We start from the raw sequence: 15,947 nt of genomic DNA, 5'->3' as shown, positions 1-15,947 counted from the left end.
TGTTTGAGTGCTTACTTAGAAATGCAGAAAAGCGCTATATAAATATAATGAACTATTATTATTTATGAATTACTCGTATAATTACACACAATAAATGCAAGCAAATACTGAATTTAAATTTTTACAGTATATACACATATGAATGGATATCGAATCGAGATCGACCCCCCCCCCCCCCCCCCAACTCCAAGATGAACTTTGAACTTAAAAGTTGTCAACCCTGGAATCGGTGAATCATTTTTTTAACCGATTTATTGAAACGAGTCGTCCGAACGAACCGGTTCTCTTACAAGAAAAACAAACGAATCACAATTCAGTATATAAACAGATATTAGAAAGAAGACCAATCACAATGTAGTTTGGGAATCTTCCGATGACGTCATCTGCGTCGGCTACTGTTTGAAAGGTGAGCTTTCAAGTTTTACATTTAGTTAACTGGCGATTTTTAAACTTTAATCTGGCATTTTCCTGAATTGTGTAGCATCTATAAAATGTGAGATAGCTCATTTAGGACTTAGTTGATGGCAGAGGTTTAAGACAAAACCCAAAGCAAATTATTTTACTTACACATAGTGCAGATAGTCTATTTAAGTTAGCTAAACGTGGCTAGAAGTTGAATCTTATTGTGTCCCATTCAACGTGATTCAATGTTCAATATTATGGCTCATTCATCCTCTCTGCTTTGGGTGATGACGATAAGTTCATAAATAATGACACTATTAAATATAAAAGAACAGTTGATTTGTGGTGAGCATACAGTATAAAGACTGTGGTTTGTATGTGCCGTTAGTTGGTAACTGTTTCTTCAACCATGGCCTCCACTTCAAGGAACTGACTATGAGCATGACCGTGAGTTTCTGTCTGTGGCCGTGGGCCTTTCATCACAAAAGAAGTAGGTTGAATAATTAGGAAATTGTGTGAGTCGGGATGCTGCTGGAGGTTAAGTGGTGGGAGTGACTTAATTGTGTGATAGTGGAAAATCTTAATGTAAGCCTACTGAAACAAACTGACACTTGTGCATAGACGAAATCACTCACGCACATGCGCAAACTTCTGCACGCTTACAAATACATAGCCATACAAAGTCAAGCGTGTGATCCAGTTTGTACAGATACATGTGAGAGCGTTCACACATGACGAGCTGGTGTTACCCTTCTTTATCAGTACAGAAATAGTGATAGCTGTGAATGTGAACCATCGGGTCCTTATACACCGAGCCAACCCGAGACCGCAGGACTGCGCTCTTGTCTTTTTATAGAGACTCACAGTGGGGTTTTTAGCCCTTTCATCTGTGAGAAAAACATGTGCATGTCTTCTCAGTGGCCCACTTTACCTTAACGATAAAGATAACTGGTGTAATTATGTAACAAGCTGGAACTGACCTTTCGGTGTTAACTTGTCTCTGCATCTTGCATTGTAAATTGTTTTTATTTTTTATGTCTGACTTCAAAATGCAATGGTGTGTGACATGGGTACAGAAGCAGTTTTCATAACTGGAGGAATGTACAAAAAACTCTAGTTTACCAAAGTCTGATGCTGCCTCCAAGTGGTAGAGACTTTCTTTTTTTATTCTTCTGTTAAACTTTAGTCTCTGGTTTTCTTAGTTTTTTTTTTTCTTTTTTTTTTTTTTTACATTACCTAACTAGTGGAGTGTTTTCCCAAAGTGTCCAGCAGATGTCATCATTTCACAAGCAATACAGAAGTACATTTATGTTTTGAAGTAATAGTCATCCAAATGTGACAGTTCTTTCCATTCTCACTCACTCACTCACTCACTCACTCACTCACTCACTCACTCACTCACTCACTCACTCACTCACTCACTCACACGCACACACAAAGCTCTAAAAGGGTAAATAAAAAGTGTATATTGGCTTAGTTTGGTTGTATCTCAAACCTATCCTGTAAATATACCAGCAACTGTCAAACTCTCTTAAAGGAATAGTTTACTCAAATGTTTTTATTTTATTTAGTAATTCAGGCCATCCAAGATGTAGATGAGATTGTTTGCTCATTGTAACAGTTTTACAATGAACAAAACTTTAAACCATTGCAAATTTTAATTTGTGGGTGAAATATTCCTTTAATACTTTTTTCCCCCTCTCTGTCAATTCTATGGTTTGATGAGTCTTTATTTTATACATATTTTCTAAATAACTATTTATATCTTTGGCAGAACTTTTTAACAATGGAAAATGTACATTTGTGTTCCTTTAATACTAAAGTATTTGTGTCGACTGTTTCATGTTCTGCTGACGTTGAGCACTTTTTTTTTATCACACTTTTTGTAGTGCCTCTGTAATCCTGAAGATGGCAGCATCCTATAGCAAATCCTGCTATCATCTTTTTGATCTGGAGTCACAAGATCGCTGTTAAACTGAAGCACACTTAAATTAACAAGCAGAAGCGCTTTTGTAGAACCCGTATGAATCATTACAATTATATTTCTTCAGTCTGTTAGCCAGTAATTCCATTGAGTCATATGACGGTCCCAGTGAAAATTATTAGTAATTTAAAACCCAATTGACAACATCTTCACACAGGCTGCAATTATAAATCAGCTCTTAGCCAAACTATAGACTCCCTCACTCTCTTATTCACACAGATATACATTCATACATATTTATTTGATACCCTGCTGATTTTGTAAGTTTGAGGGGTCTGTCACTTTTTTTTTTTTCGGTAGGTTTATTTTAATGCATAGAGAAAGAATACCAACCAAAAAATCCAGAAAATACACATTATATAAAGTTTAGAGATTGATTTGCATTTCAGTGAGTGAAATACTTATCTGATCCCCTACCAACCAGCAAGAATTCAGGCTCCCACAGATTGGTAATGTGCCCACGTGGAACACAGAAGAAGTTACTCCTAATGTCAGCTCGTTAGGTGTATAAGACACCTGTCCACACAATCTGTATCTTCCAATCCAACCTCTCATATCACCAAGGGCAAGATCAGAGAGCTGTCAAAGAATGTCAGAGACAAGACTGTAGATCTGCACAAGGCTTGAATGGGCTACAAGACCATCAGCAAGAAGCTTGGTGAGAAGACAACTGTTAGTGCGATTATTCAGAAATGGAACAAATACAAAACAACCATCAATCAGTGTTGGTGCAAGATCACGCCTCACGGGGTAAGGATGATCATGAGAAAGGTGAAGGATCATCCCCGAATTACACGGGAGGAGCTTCTTAATGATTTTAAGGCAGTTGGGACCACAGTCACCAAGCAAACCATTGGTAACACACTTCACCACAATGGACTGAAATCCTGCAGCACCCACAAGGTTCCCCTGGTCAAGAAGGCCAATTTCAAGTTTGCCAGTGAACATTTAAATGATTCAGAGAAGACTTAGGAGAAAGTGCTGTGGTCAGATGAGATTAAAATTGAGCTCTTTGGCAATAACTTGACTCGCTGTGTTTGGAGGGAGAGAGATGCTGACTATGACCCCAAGAACACCATCCCTACAGTCAAAGCACGGAGATTGAAACTTTATGAGGCTGGTTCCCTCTCGAGGCGGTAACCCAACATTACGTCAGCTAAGGCGTATATGGGAACTCCTCCCTTCTCCACTTTCGCTGAAATCTTATTGGCTAATGCCAGCTGGGGACAGCTGGCCAATTGACGTGAAGCATGCAAATACTGACAGGTCAGCGGGCAGTATAAAATGCATGGGCGCGAAAATTACGTCAGAATCTCTTTTTTCACGCTAGAAGTCTTATCTAAGTCATCGTGGAAGTTGCAATAGCGGACTACTCACCCTGTTTTTCCTCTCCGCATCCGATGGCTGCTACTGCTAGATTCGGACCTTCACCAGTTCTGTGTGACCTGCCGGGGAGCCTCACATGGACCACACGTGCGCCCACTGTGCCGAGCTGCCAATGCGCGCCATCAGAGCCAGAGTGGCTTGGAAAACAGCGGGAATGAGGCCCACTGCTGCTAGCGAGCCGCTGGTGGGCCCTCCCCCGCCCGAAGACGAGTTTGACATCGGCGGAAAACGTCGGAAAAGGTTTGGCCGTCTCAGTGGGACCGCCCCGACCAAGAGGGCCCTGCAGACCACCAGGAGGAGCTCATCAGGGTCTTCAGAAAGGCCGTCACGGAGCTGGGTCTCGCTTGCAACGCACCTGACGAGCCTGTGAAAGGTAGCTGGACTCGTGGCTCCTCCAGTCGAGCTGCTGCCAGATGGCAATAAGGCATGCAAGAGCTCGTGGTGAAGTCGTGGGCTGCACCCCAATCGGCACGCACCCACTCTGCCACGCAGGCCATGTTCATGCATGTGGACGGGGCGGAAACCCTCCCCCCGTCGAGGAGACTGTTACCGCGCACCTGTGCCCGTCTCCCTCTGCATTGGGTTCGTACCACAGCCTGCCTTCCAAGCCGTGTGGTTCACGGCCCATAGACAGACAAAGCCTATAGTTCTGAGGGAAGGCAGCTTCTGCTCTTCATGCCAGGGGAATACTCAAGGTGTTTCAGGCAGATGGCGGCACAGTAGTGCTGACGTCATCGGGGATCTGCGCGCGGCAACTGATCTCGCGCTGATGGCTACTAAGCGCTCTGCTCAGCCGTTTCATGGGGCTCATGGTTGTCCTTATAGGCACCTATGGCTTACCCTAGCTGACCTGGAAGATGCGGACCGTAGGACGCTCCTAAACGTTCCAATTGCTCCCTCCGGCCTCTTTGGTGACGCCATGGAGTCATGGAGCGTTTCTCAGAGACGCAGAAAGCGCGCCAAGGCGATGAGCCACGTGATGCCCCATCGCTCACTCCAGTCATCATCTGCAAGGTTCCGCTCTTCTGCACCTCGTCAGGCTCTAAGACCAGCTAAAACAGCCCGCCTTGGCACCCCGCTCTGAACCAGACGCTCGTTTCGGCCGAAACCAACAGTGGTAAGAGCCTGGGAGGAAACGTCAGGGTCAGTTGAGGACCCCGCGCCACGAGAGAGCCAGCGCGCCATCCTTGGCCACCGAGCTGTCTCCCTGACGGACCGATAAAGTGAAAGAGTGAGTGTGCGGGAGGCCCCGCCCCCAAGCGCCATGTTCCTTCGGGTGATTGCTATGTGTGTTTAAATGCTGTTTGTGTGAGTTCCACAATAGAAGCATGTACACAATCAACAAAAGAGCTTTTTTTTTCTTACACTCAACACTGTGTCACTCGCCCTGTCTCATAGCAGCGCTGAGCCACAACCCATGATTATAATGGCCTCGCGAGGGCGCGAGAGTGCCAACACCACATAAACACGGTGTCACTCTCCCTGTTCAGATGCATCATGTCCCCCATGTTACTACGGGCGACGATTGGTATGTCTGTTTAAATGCTGTTTGTGTGAGTTCCACAATAAAAGCATGTATACAATCAACAAAAGAAGCTTTACTTCCTCTTACACTCAACACTGTGTCACTCGCCCTGTCTCAGAACAGTGCAGAGCCACAGCCCATGATTATAATGGCCTCGCAAGGGCGCGAGAGTGCCAACACCACAAAAACACATGCATCATGCATCATGTCACTATGGGTGACGATTGCTATATGTGTTTAAATGCTGTTTGTGTGAGTAAAATTTTACAATAGAAGCATGTATCCAAATTCTTGCACCCAACACTGTGTCACTCGCCCTGTCTCAGGCAGAGCCACAACCCATGATTATAATGGCCACTCGAGGGAGCAAGAGTGCCACACCATTATATAGCCGATGCAAACCGCTCTCCCGCCAGTGCTTCTAGCCTCGCGGGGGCGGGGCCGGGGCTCTGGTCAAAACAAGCCATCAGTGGATGTAGACCTAACGCGTCTTTGGTGTCATTTCATGGACGGTAGGTGGGCTATCCCGGGCATTTCACCATGGATACTGGGAATAATTCACGACGGATATTCTCTCCAATTCAAACGCAGACCTCCCCGCTTCAATGGCATGGTCCCGTCACTGACTTTGCTCCAAAACCGTCCTGTTCTGCGACAGGAAGTTCTTAATCTGCTCAAGAGGGAGCGATAGAGCGAAATTTCCCTTCAGATCGAGCGGAATGCGCATGTTGAATTATCTGGACGATTGGCTGATTTTAGCCCACTCAAGAGATGTGCTATCAGTCACGTGGAAACAATGCTTCGCCGTTTGGATACGCTGGGACTGTGTGTGAATATGCAAAGAGCGTGTTTTTTTACGAGTCGGACTGTAACATATCTGGGAATATGTTTGGACTCAATGGCTATGCGAGCCCATCTCTCTCTAGAGCATTTCATCGTCTTTTCACTGAGGGAATTTCAGAGGCTTCTGGGCCTGATGGCGGCAGCTTCTTCAGTGTGCCATCTGGGTCTGCTACATTGCGGCCGCTACAGTTTTGGCTGTAACTCGAGTTCCGCCGAGGGCATGGTCTTCGGTCCACAAGCACATAACGGTCATTCACAGTTGCGTCAGCACTCTGAGACCGTGGAACAGCCCGGATATGTTCAGCCCATGAGTTCTTTTCTCTACGAACGCGTCTACTTCAGGCTGGGGAGCAGTGCGTCTGGGCGTACTTGCCTCAGGCCTGTGGTCGGAGTCACAGAGAAGGTGGCACATAAACCGTTTGGAATTGGAAGCGGTGTCCTTAGCCCTGTGACCGCTATTGCCGCTTTTCGTTCCCCGGTTGACGGGCAAACGATTGGTAAGCACGCTCTGGTAATCAGTTTTCTCAGGGGAGCAAGGAGATTGTGTACTTCATGGCCGCCCTCCGTGCCGCCATGGGATTTGGCTCTAGTTTTGAGGGCTCTATCTCTTACTACCGTTCGAGCCCTTAGCTTCGATTGTGGTTAAGGTTTTTATTTATGTTTTTATGTATTTATGTATTTATGTTTTGCTGCTGGCTGGTCTTCCCAGAACACAATCGCCAGGTTTTACAAGCTGGATGTACCCTCTGTAGCGTCACATGTACTTTCGGTGAGTTAAGTTGTATTCATTTTGTTATATCCAGCTATACAGTAGTTACCATGGCTGCTAACTCTGTGTTATGGTTTATATGGTTTATGCAGTTGTCACCTTCTACGCCGTCGACTCTGTTTAACTTTCATGCTTGAGTGCTTATTGCGTTGTGTCTGCCCTAGTTGGTGCAGACTTCGATTTATTGCTTTAAGTTATGCAAATTTTGTTAGGGTTGGAGCAGATGTCTCATTGGTCTAGTTCCGCCTATCAGATTCAAGCACTCTTAGCGACACGGCCATTGGCTAGAACTGTCTTGCTTATGTGTGGGGGTGATTGACTCCGTTCAGGGCTTATCTTCACTGCTCTCACGGCGGGATTTTATACTGTTCCCATATACGTCTTAGCCGACGTAATGTTGAGTTACTGCCTCGAGAGGGAACGTCTCCGGTTACTATCATAACCTCGGTTTCCTGAGAGGCGGGAACGAGACATTACGTTAGCCTCCATGGTCGCTGTTTGATCAGCTGTGCTAGCGTTCAGTCGTGATTCTGACGTAATTTTGGCTCCCATGCATTTTATACTGCCCGCTGACCTGTCAGTATTTGCATGCTTCCCATCAATTGGCCAGCTGTCCCCAGCTTGCGTTAGCCAATAAGATTTCAGCGAAAGTTGAGAAGGGAGGAGTTCCCATATACGTCTTAGCTGACGTAATGTCTCGTTCCCGCCTCTCAGGGAACCAAGGTTACGATAGTAACCGGAGAGGTTTTCTGCTAAGGGCACAGGACGACTTCACCGCATTGAGGGGTAAATGGACGACCCATCTTCAGTGTTCTCGTCCAAGATTTCACAGTACATGGCCCATGGATAAGTCTTCAAGGATTGCAGTGACCCAAAACATGCTTCCAAGGCAACAAAGGAGTGGCTCAAGAAGAAGCACAGTCTCCAGACCTCAATCCTATAGAAAATCTGTGGAAGGAGCTGAAACTTTGAGTTGCCAAACAACAGCAAGAATCTTTAAGAGGATCTGTAAAGAGGAGTGGATCAAAATCCCTCCTGAGATGTCCAAACCTGGTGACCAACTACAAAAAAAAAGTTTTACCTTTGTTTGTGCACAAGGGTTTCTGCACCAAGTACTAAGTCCTGTTTTGCTTGGGGATCAAATACTTATTTCACTCAGTGAGATGCAAATCAATTTCTAACCTTTTATATAAGTTTTTATTTATTTATTAATTTTTTAATGGATTTATTTGGTTGGTATTCTGTCTCTATAAGCTATATAAACGTACCAATAAAAATTACAGACCCTTCTTTTTTTTTTTTTTTAAGTGGGCAAACTTACAAAATCAGCCGGGGATCAAATAAATATGTTCCACACTATACTCCTCTGCATGTGTTTTAGTGGGTAAATGTTTGTTATGAAAGGTCTGAGCAGATTAAAACAGTGAGAACCTGAGTCAGAAAACTCTCACAATGAGACTGTAGCAGAGAGCACCCACCGAATGGAAAACAATATACCAGTCACTGAGTCCTCTTCTAATTTCTGATGAGGGAGGCTAGCGATGGCAGTGGCCACATAATGGTGTGTGTGTAATTCGGTAATGCTTCTCATTGCTCAGCGACTCCAGATCTAAGCTACTTAAAGACGACACAATTTGTCAATTTTCTCCGGGCCATTAAAAAAGGAACAGATCATCAAACTTTAAGGCAGATTTAGATTGCTGAATGCAGACTTGTTCAAAAGAGCATAGTTATGTCATAAGATGGTCATTTGTACGTTGTGATGTATTGATCTCGATTACGGTCTGAGATAGTAAAATTAATTCTGTGTCATTCAGCTCAGTTATTTTCTCAGAAATGGATCATTTGTTCTCCACAGTTCGTTGTAGACTGATTCAGATCAGTTTAAGAGTCAAATGTTTGTGCAGACAGGAAATTAAACACAACTATATTACTCGATGGAGTTTAGTAAATGAGGTTACATAATTTGAAGTGAAGTGACATCTTGCCAAGTATGGTGACTCATACTTCGAATTCGTGCTCTGCATTTAACCCATCCAAAGTGCGCACACACACACAGCAGTGAACACACACACACCCGGAGCAGTGGGCAGCCATTTATGCTGCGGTGCCAAGGGAGCAGTTGGGGGTTCAGTGCCTTGCTCAAGGGCACCTCAGTCATGGTATTGCCAGCCCGAGACTCAAACCCACAACCTTATGGTTAGGAGTCAAACTCTTTAACCATTAGGCCACAATTCCCCCAGTCTATATTTAAAGGAATAGATCATCTAAAAATTGGCTGTAAGCTTACTCTCACTGAGGTCATTCAAGATCACTTACTCGCCTGCAGTGAATGGGTGCCGTCAGTATGAGGCTTCAAACAGCTGATAAAATCATCACAATAATCCACAAGTAATCCATGTGACTCCACTACATCAGTATACGTCTTGTAAAGTGAAAAGCTGCATGTTTGTTAGAAAGAAAACATAATCATTAAGACTTTTTAACATTAAACGGTCATTTCATGCCAAAATACCATATTAATGTATCCTTCCAGTAAAAAAGTCCATCCCCTGTTGTCAAATCCACCGACTTATTGGTTTAGAACCGATGTAAATGGTGCTCGATATGTGCATCACTCAAAGTAATCAAAGCTTTTGCTTCACGAAAGGTTGATTGACTGGAATTGTGTGGACTACTTGTAGATTAATATGATGTTTTTATCAGCTCTCATTCTGACGGGCACCCATTCACTGCAGAGGATCCATTGGCAAGCATGTGACGTATTGCTAAATTTCTCAGAATCTGTTTCGAAAAGAAAAGTAAAATTTCAGGTTAACTATTCCTTTAGAGAATCAAATGTTTGTTCAGACAGGAAATTAAATGCAAACATATTACTATGTATATGGAGTTTACTAGATAAGATAACATTAGCTTCATGCACAGCTTATATTTTAATCAAAGTTTTTACATTGACACTTTAAGATAACTTTTTTGCTTTGATAGCTAACACCTGAGTAATTATTTCAGTTCAGTTTGTACCTTGAACAATCTCTGCCCACTTCTGTTGCCATAATACATTCAGTCTCATATAATCTCTAGTGATTCTGATGGTCTGTCGGGAAATAGCATTTCCTGAATGTAAATAATTTCATTTTTTCCCCGAAATTAACTAATTCTCTGGCACACGCTGCTGTTGGTCTTTTGTGGCAGGCTGTTGAGCGTCGATGCGGTTTGAATGCAGGAAGTGTAATGGGAGATAGCAGGGGAGAGAAGGCCACTGGTGGAAATAAGCTCTGCCTAGTTTGATAAAGCCGCTTCATTATTTGGATATTGTGTGTCTGGAATCATTATGCACAGAAGAGCCTCTGGAGGCTCAGGTTTTATTGGCGGTCCTTGCACAGCTAACTCTCATCCATTAAACAAATCATGGAGTCATGTATTAGATTAGCTCTACACCCGGCATCAAGGGTGTTTTGGCCAATCGGCGGAACCTCTGCTATTCACTCTCCTAATCCGGAGAATGAATTATGCGATTGAGAACATCTGGAAGATATTTTCATACATTCCATTCTGAGAGATTTATTAAAGGAAAAAAAATGAATTTAAAAAAATGTCCATTTGAATATTTTGTCGCTTAATTGTGTTGTTTGCTCTTGAGCTAAAAAATGAGAACAGGAAAGTGTCTTGTTAAGTGACAGCTGATTTTTTATAATATTTAATCCAATTGCAAAACCTAGTTGCTTCTTTAAAAGAGCCAAAGGAGAAGAAGCCAATGTCATTTGCAGGGCTGTATGCTTGGGTGGAAACAGCTTGATCTCCTGCTGGCTCTGACCCTCGGTAACCCCAGAGGTGTGGTGATGACTCCCTCCTGTGGTGAAAGGTCATTACTACAATAACTATGCAGTTGCTATACACCAGCAGAACGGCCTGTCAAACTCTTCTTTGACTCCATCATAATTGTGATCTGAAAAGCAGAGTTTACAGGAATAAAGATGCAGTGAAAATGAAAGTACATTGGATTTTCTGGTTCAACCCAGTTTCATTTAATCACCACATAGTGTTTGTGTGTGTGTGCGCATTTATATATACACACACTTTATAATATTTTATATGTATTTTTCAGCTACATATTTCTTTTATTATGAATAAAATAAACAAATCTTGTGATATTATGTAATAATACAATACATATCTTGTTACATATATACTGTACACACACACATTGTAATATCAACATAGATATGTTTGTTTGTGTGTGTGTGTGTGTGTGTGTGTATGAGGTGCACTGAAACATTGGCAGTTTTAGTCAAAACAATAGAATATCCAAACTTTGCACTGTACATTTCTTTTGTTCTTGAGTAATGTGACCTATTTACTCTATATGAGGCTGTGTGAAGCATACCAGATGCTTACTTTTTTATTGCGTCCTACAGTCCTTGTCTTTGATAGCAGGTGTGAATGGCATGCCATGCAGTGTGTCACTTGTGTCACAAGTAACTTGGCTAAGTATCAGGTTGTAGCTTGTTGGTCTGAACCAAGAGTTTTTCGACCTTAAGAGATCCAGGGATGCTTAACTAAGTCAGAAAGCTAGATTTTCTCTGTAACACTTTTATAGCGTTCCTATTTTTAATTGATGACACTGCAGGGCTCACAGTAATAGATGGCTGTAAAATATCAGAACATTTTAAGACTGATTTTCAACAAGATCATGTAAATTCATTGAAATCTGAAAGTAAAATATTGACAAACATGAAGCTTGTACTGTCTATATTATAAATATTATAAACCAGAGATGTATTAAGAAAATGTTTGTTTTATACGCACATAGCCTACAGCCAGCCTTTACAAAAAACTGCTGGCATGGTCCTGTGATGCTACTTTTTTATTCTTTTGTAAGTGAACTACACATAACTTCTGTAGAGCTTTTTCTGTAGAAACCTCTTCAAATGTAACCAAATGCCCAGTTGAAGAAGACGCCGTATGCAGAACAAGACAGGTGTATTCAGAAGCGAGCGCTTCTTGAGCCAATCAAAAACTTACGCTGAGCGTGGGTGGGCGGGTTCTTGTCTAATTATACAGACTTTGGACCAATCAGAACAGCGGAGGGCGGTGCGGAGTTTGGTGGGGGCGTGCCTTAGGCTTTGTGCCTTCGCAGCGCTGAAGAGCGTCTGAAGAGAGTAGCCTAATTGCATGAGCCTTGAGTCGAGATCCTGTCAAAGCACTATACAGCGAAATTCTCGCACCTGAACTTTTACACTCTTTCCTGAGGACTATTTTACCATTTAAACGGGACGTCTTATCACGTTATTTACTCTGACACGCAATAGCAGCACTTGAGAAGTGACTCCACCGCAGTTGCGTTCCTGTCTTAAGACATTTAAAATAAAAGGATATGGCGTTGGACATGTGAAACATACGGGCAACTTCAAACATGAAGCTGGCATTTTCTCTGTGTTGCCTCGGGTTTCTCCTCACTTCTGTCGCGGTCCGTCTCATCGACTCGCAGCAAGGTGAGTAAACGACTGACCGTCGTCTCGTGCGCAAAGGTGTTTATGCGTCTCGTGCACGCACCTATCAGCTCTGCTTACTTTTTGTGGATTCTTCTCGCGGTACCCATCCTCTGGTACGAGGAACCATTATTGTGTCTGTTCATTTCTCTTAAAAATAAACCCCTGAAGTATGTATGCGTTATTGTGATGGTAAATGAGTGGCATTCATTCAGCCCCACAATGATGCAAAGATTTCACGCATAGAGTCTCTTATGTGTGTTGGTGTGAAATAAGCTGGTGTACAGTTGGAGCAGCGGCACTGATAGCGCAGAATGGCACTGCTGAAGTGGCACTGAAAGGGGCATTCAGTCTCACTGGACGTTTGTTTTGTTATTCTCAGTCCGTACACTGTCTGAGAAAGATTTGGAGTGGTCATTGGTTTCCATGCATGTGAAAAGTCACTTCTGTTGCCTTGAGTCGAACCTCTGGTGCGTGCGACTGGTTTGTGGTTGACTTTTCGGGGGCTGAAAACTTAAAATGTCAGCGTGCAATCAAATGCACAATATTTGATTTCTCATCCGTTTCATTTTTTTTATGTAGAAATGCAAAAGTTCTGTTATACGTAAGCTGTCTTATTGCGTCATTTAAGTAGGAATATGTCTATTTCGAATATGTTTTATTGAAAAGTTTGCTCAACTAAACAGACTCATTATGTTTGCAATGCAAATAGCTTTTTGGAAAATATAAGACATAACAAAAGTGGCAGATTTGCTATTTCATGACGAGAATAACCGGAATACGCATCAATGGCGTTCAGATCTCCACATGGTGGTAGTATATGAACCGAGATGGTCTGAATCAAAAATCTCCCTCTCTTTCCCTCTTTCTCTGTACTTTATTGGCATGTACACATATGCATGCAAATACTGCTTAATCCAAGTATATAATATATCATCTTTGAAAACAATGTTATTAAAACCTATCATTTCAATATGTAATATAAAATAAAACGCAATAAGCAATAATTTAAGCAAAGCATATTCATTCTCTATCTCTCTCTCTATCTCACACACACACACGCAATCACATGCATTGATGAATAGTCATCGTGACAAATTTTCAAACGTAGATCCATCTAGAACAAGCAAATTCATCAATATGAAACCTCAATATCGATTATAGTAGTATAAATGATGCTGTTGCCACCGATCCTCCATCACAGTCGAACTGAATTGACCTCATTAAAAGCATCCAAGAAAACTTTCATAGCGAAGTTATTACGCCATTCGATGAATTTGAAAACCTCGAAACTATTTCAAATGTTTCTCCTGTGTCTTTATGCGCATTTTACGTTGTTCGTTTTAACTTCTTATCAGGTTTTATAGTGACGATTAGACACACTGACTAGTAACTAACGGGTAAAATCGAGTCATTTCAAGTGACTAATCAAAAGCAGGTAAAGAGCTCGAACTAATCAGGTCTAATGGTTAGTTACTGATCTGTGTCATTGGCAAAGGCACGCGCTCCTGACGCACTCCTGCGCTCCGCCGCGCTGCCGGAGGAGAAGCGATGCTGATCCAATTGTTATTTTAGATTAAATAAATTACAAAGCCTGAAGGGAGAGCGATTTTAATGGGTTTACAGGTAAAAAAACAACAACAATGTAGGGATATTCAGCAAAGTTACAGTTGTTAAAAGCAAATAACACGTTTACTCTGAAAACAAATGATGTAGCTACTGTAGCTCCGGATTGTTTTCTTTTGCTTGCAACAGTAGCAGAACCACCTTTTTGTTTTTAAGTTTAATGAAGAACTGTTTTGAAAGTGCAGGTTTGAAGAACATTAACCTTCACCAAAAAAAAAACAAAAAAACTTTTTTATGCGTAATGGTTTTGCTCTGAACTATTGTTGGGTAGTTCAAGATGTTGTTTAGTGGTTTGACATGGTATACTTCATCTAAAACTTGTTTCCAGTTCATCTATAATTACTGTGCATGCAGGTTTTATGAGGTAATATTCATATGGAGACATTTGACGTTCAAATACTTGTAAAAATTGATTTGTCACATCACAGGTACATTTTAAAAGAACAGTAAGGTAAAAATGTGATTAAAAATGTTTGCCACATATGACATATACTTTTCTAAATGCAGGACAGTTTTAGCCTTTAAATGAAAGGAAATAAAGGTTTAACTGCCCAAATATAATGAAGTTTAAGCAAGTAAATACAGAAGTCTGTAACTGCTTTAATATGTATAGTTGGAAAGTATGAATAAATATTAAATACTAAAAATACATATTTAAAATGATCTTGTTTTGGTCATTAATATGTTAATTTTAAGGAGTTATTGTTGTCAATAAATTGTCTCATCAGTTCCAGGCTGTAATATGGGGAATAATTAAAGTATGTCTTTCTGTTGATTGCAAAGTTAATGAAAGGGTTAATGATTATGATGATGAGAGATCTGACCACTGCAGTGTGCTGTTGTTTAGTTGGCTGTATTACTCATTGTGATCTGTATCGGTTATCGCTTCAGTCTGTCTGAAGACGGCCGTGAATTTAAATCAGTCTCTTCCGTGACATTTAGGAGCCGTGCCAGTAGCAAGACTTGTGGGGAATTGTAGGAACACAAATATCAGTTTGTTAATCGGCTTAGCTTTGGATTAAGTCCCGTCAGTGAGACTGGCTGCTGATGAAAATTAATCGTTCAGCAATTTAGCTCTCTTTTTCGCTATCTGATCTTTTTCTTGGATGTATTCCCTGTTACAATGGAGCTGTGTAACAAGCATGAGGAGTATATCACATGATAAAAAAATAATGTAAAAAAACAACAACTTTAAAATCGTGCCAAATTTGTTATTTGACTTGTGACCATAGCATAACCCTTTTAGGTGTTAAATTTCCCTTTTTTGCATAAAAAAACTTGCTTTGGATTAAGTGTTTAAATCAAGGAAAATCATTCTAAATTGAATTAAAATAGGTCAAGATTTTTTTTTTTTAACCAAAATGCATTTTTTAAAATTCTTTTTCTTTTTTTCATAAACCTTCCTATTTATTTATTTATGAAGATTACATTTTTGATGACTGTGGGAAAGTTTTTTTTTTTTTTAAGCTAGCCTCTTGAGGTTTCACACAAGTTTTGATTGACAGGTCCCATATGAGGCCAGAGTATCCCACGGGAATCTTCTATTGTTTTTTTTCCCCTCACTTTTTTGGAAAAGATTCACTACTCTATCAAATGCATTTATAAGCTTGCCGTCTTCCCTAATGGAATGCTTTTTTAACACTGTTGTTTACTCAGATCTTTTTGTATTTGTCCTTTATAACATTTAACTCCATCTGTGGCGCATGATATGACACAGATTTGTTCGTAAGGCACTGTAAATTTACTTCCAGGCTCGCACCTCTCAAGTTCACAGTACATCTAAATGTTTACACAGTGTGGCACAGACATGAAGCCCTATCAGCAAAGAAGGGTAAAGTATTTACTTTTATCGTTCCAGTCGAAGCGCAGCATCTCTCACTCTCTTTTTATTTCGTCAAAGCGAGAGGCCACGGTGCTACAAAC

At 41.5% G+C, this 15,947-nt stretch overlaps 1 protein-coding gene across 5 annotated transcripts in view; it reads left to right on the top strand.

The window, feature by feature from the left end:
* Positions 1 to 361: 361 nt before the first annotated feature.
* LOC132095431 (receptor tyrosine-protein kinase erbB-4-like) overlaps positions 362 to 15,947 on the top strand; it is a 361,887-nt gene continuing 346,301 nt past the window's right edge. For 3 of the 5 annotated variants that reach the window (XM_059500421.1, XM_059500420.1, XM_059500419.1), the window contains exon 1: positions 12,089 to 12,401. In XM_059500421.1, coding sequence (XP_059356404.1) covers positions 12,323 to 12,401 — 79 coding nt within the window. In that variant the 5' untranslated portion in view covers positions 12,089 to 12,322. Of the gene's footprint in view, positions 407 to 10,676; positions 10,772 to 12,088; positions 12,402 to 15,947 lie in introns of those variants that run through there. The other 2 variants (XM_059500422.1, XM_059500423.1) reach the window with 2 other exon arrangements.

The sequence above is a fragment of the Carassius carassius genome, chromosome 19 (genome assembly GCF_963082965.1).
Source record: "Carassius carassius chromosome 19, fCarCar2.1, whole genome shotgun sequence".
NCBI classification, from domain to species: domain Eukaryota; kingdom Metazoa; phylum Chordata; class Actinopteri; order Cypriniformes; family Cyprinidae; genus Carassius; species Carassius carassius.
Note: the sequence above shows the minus strand (reverse complement) of the source record. Positions and strands in the feature narration are given on the sequence as shown.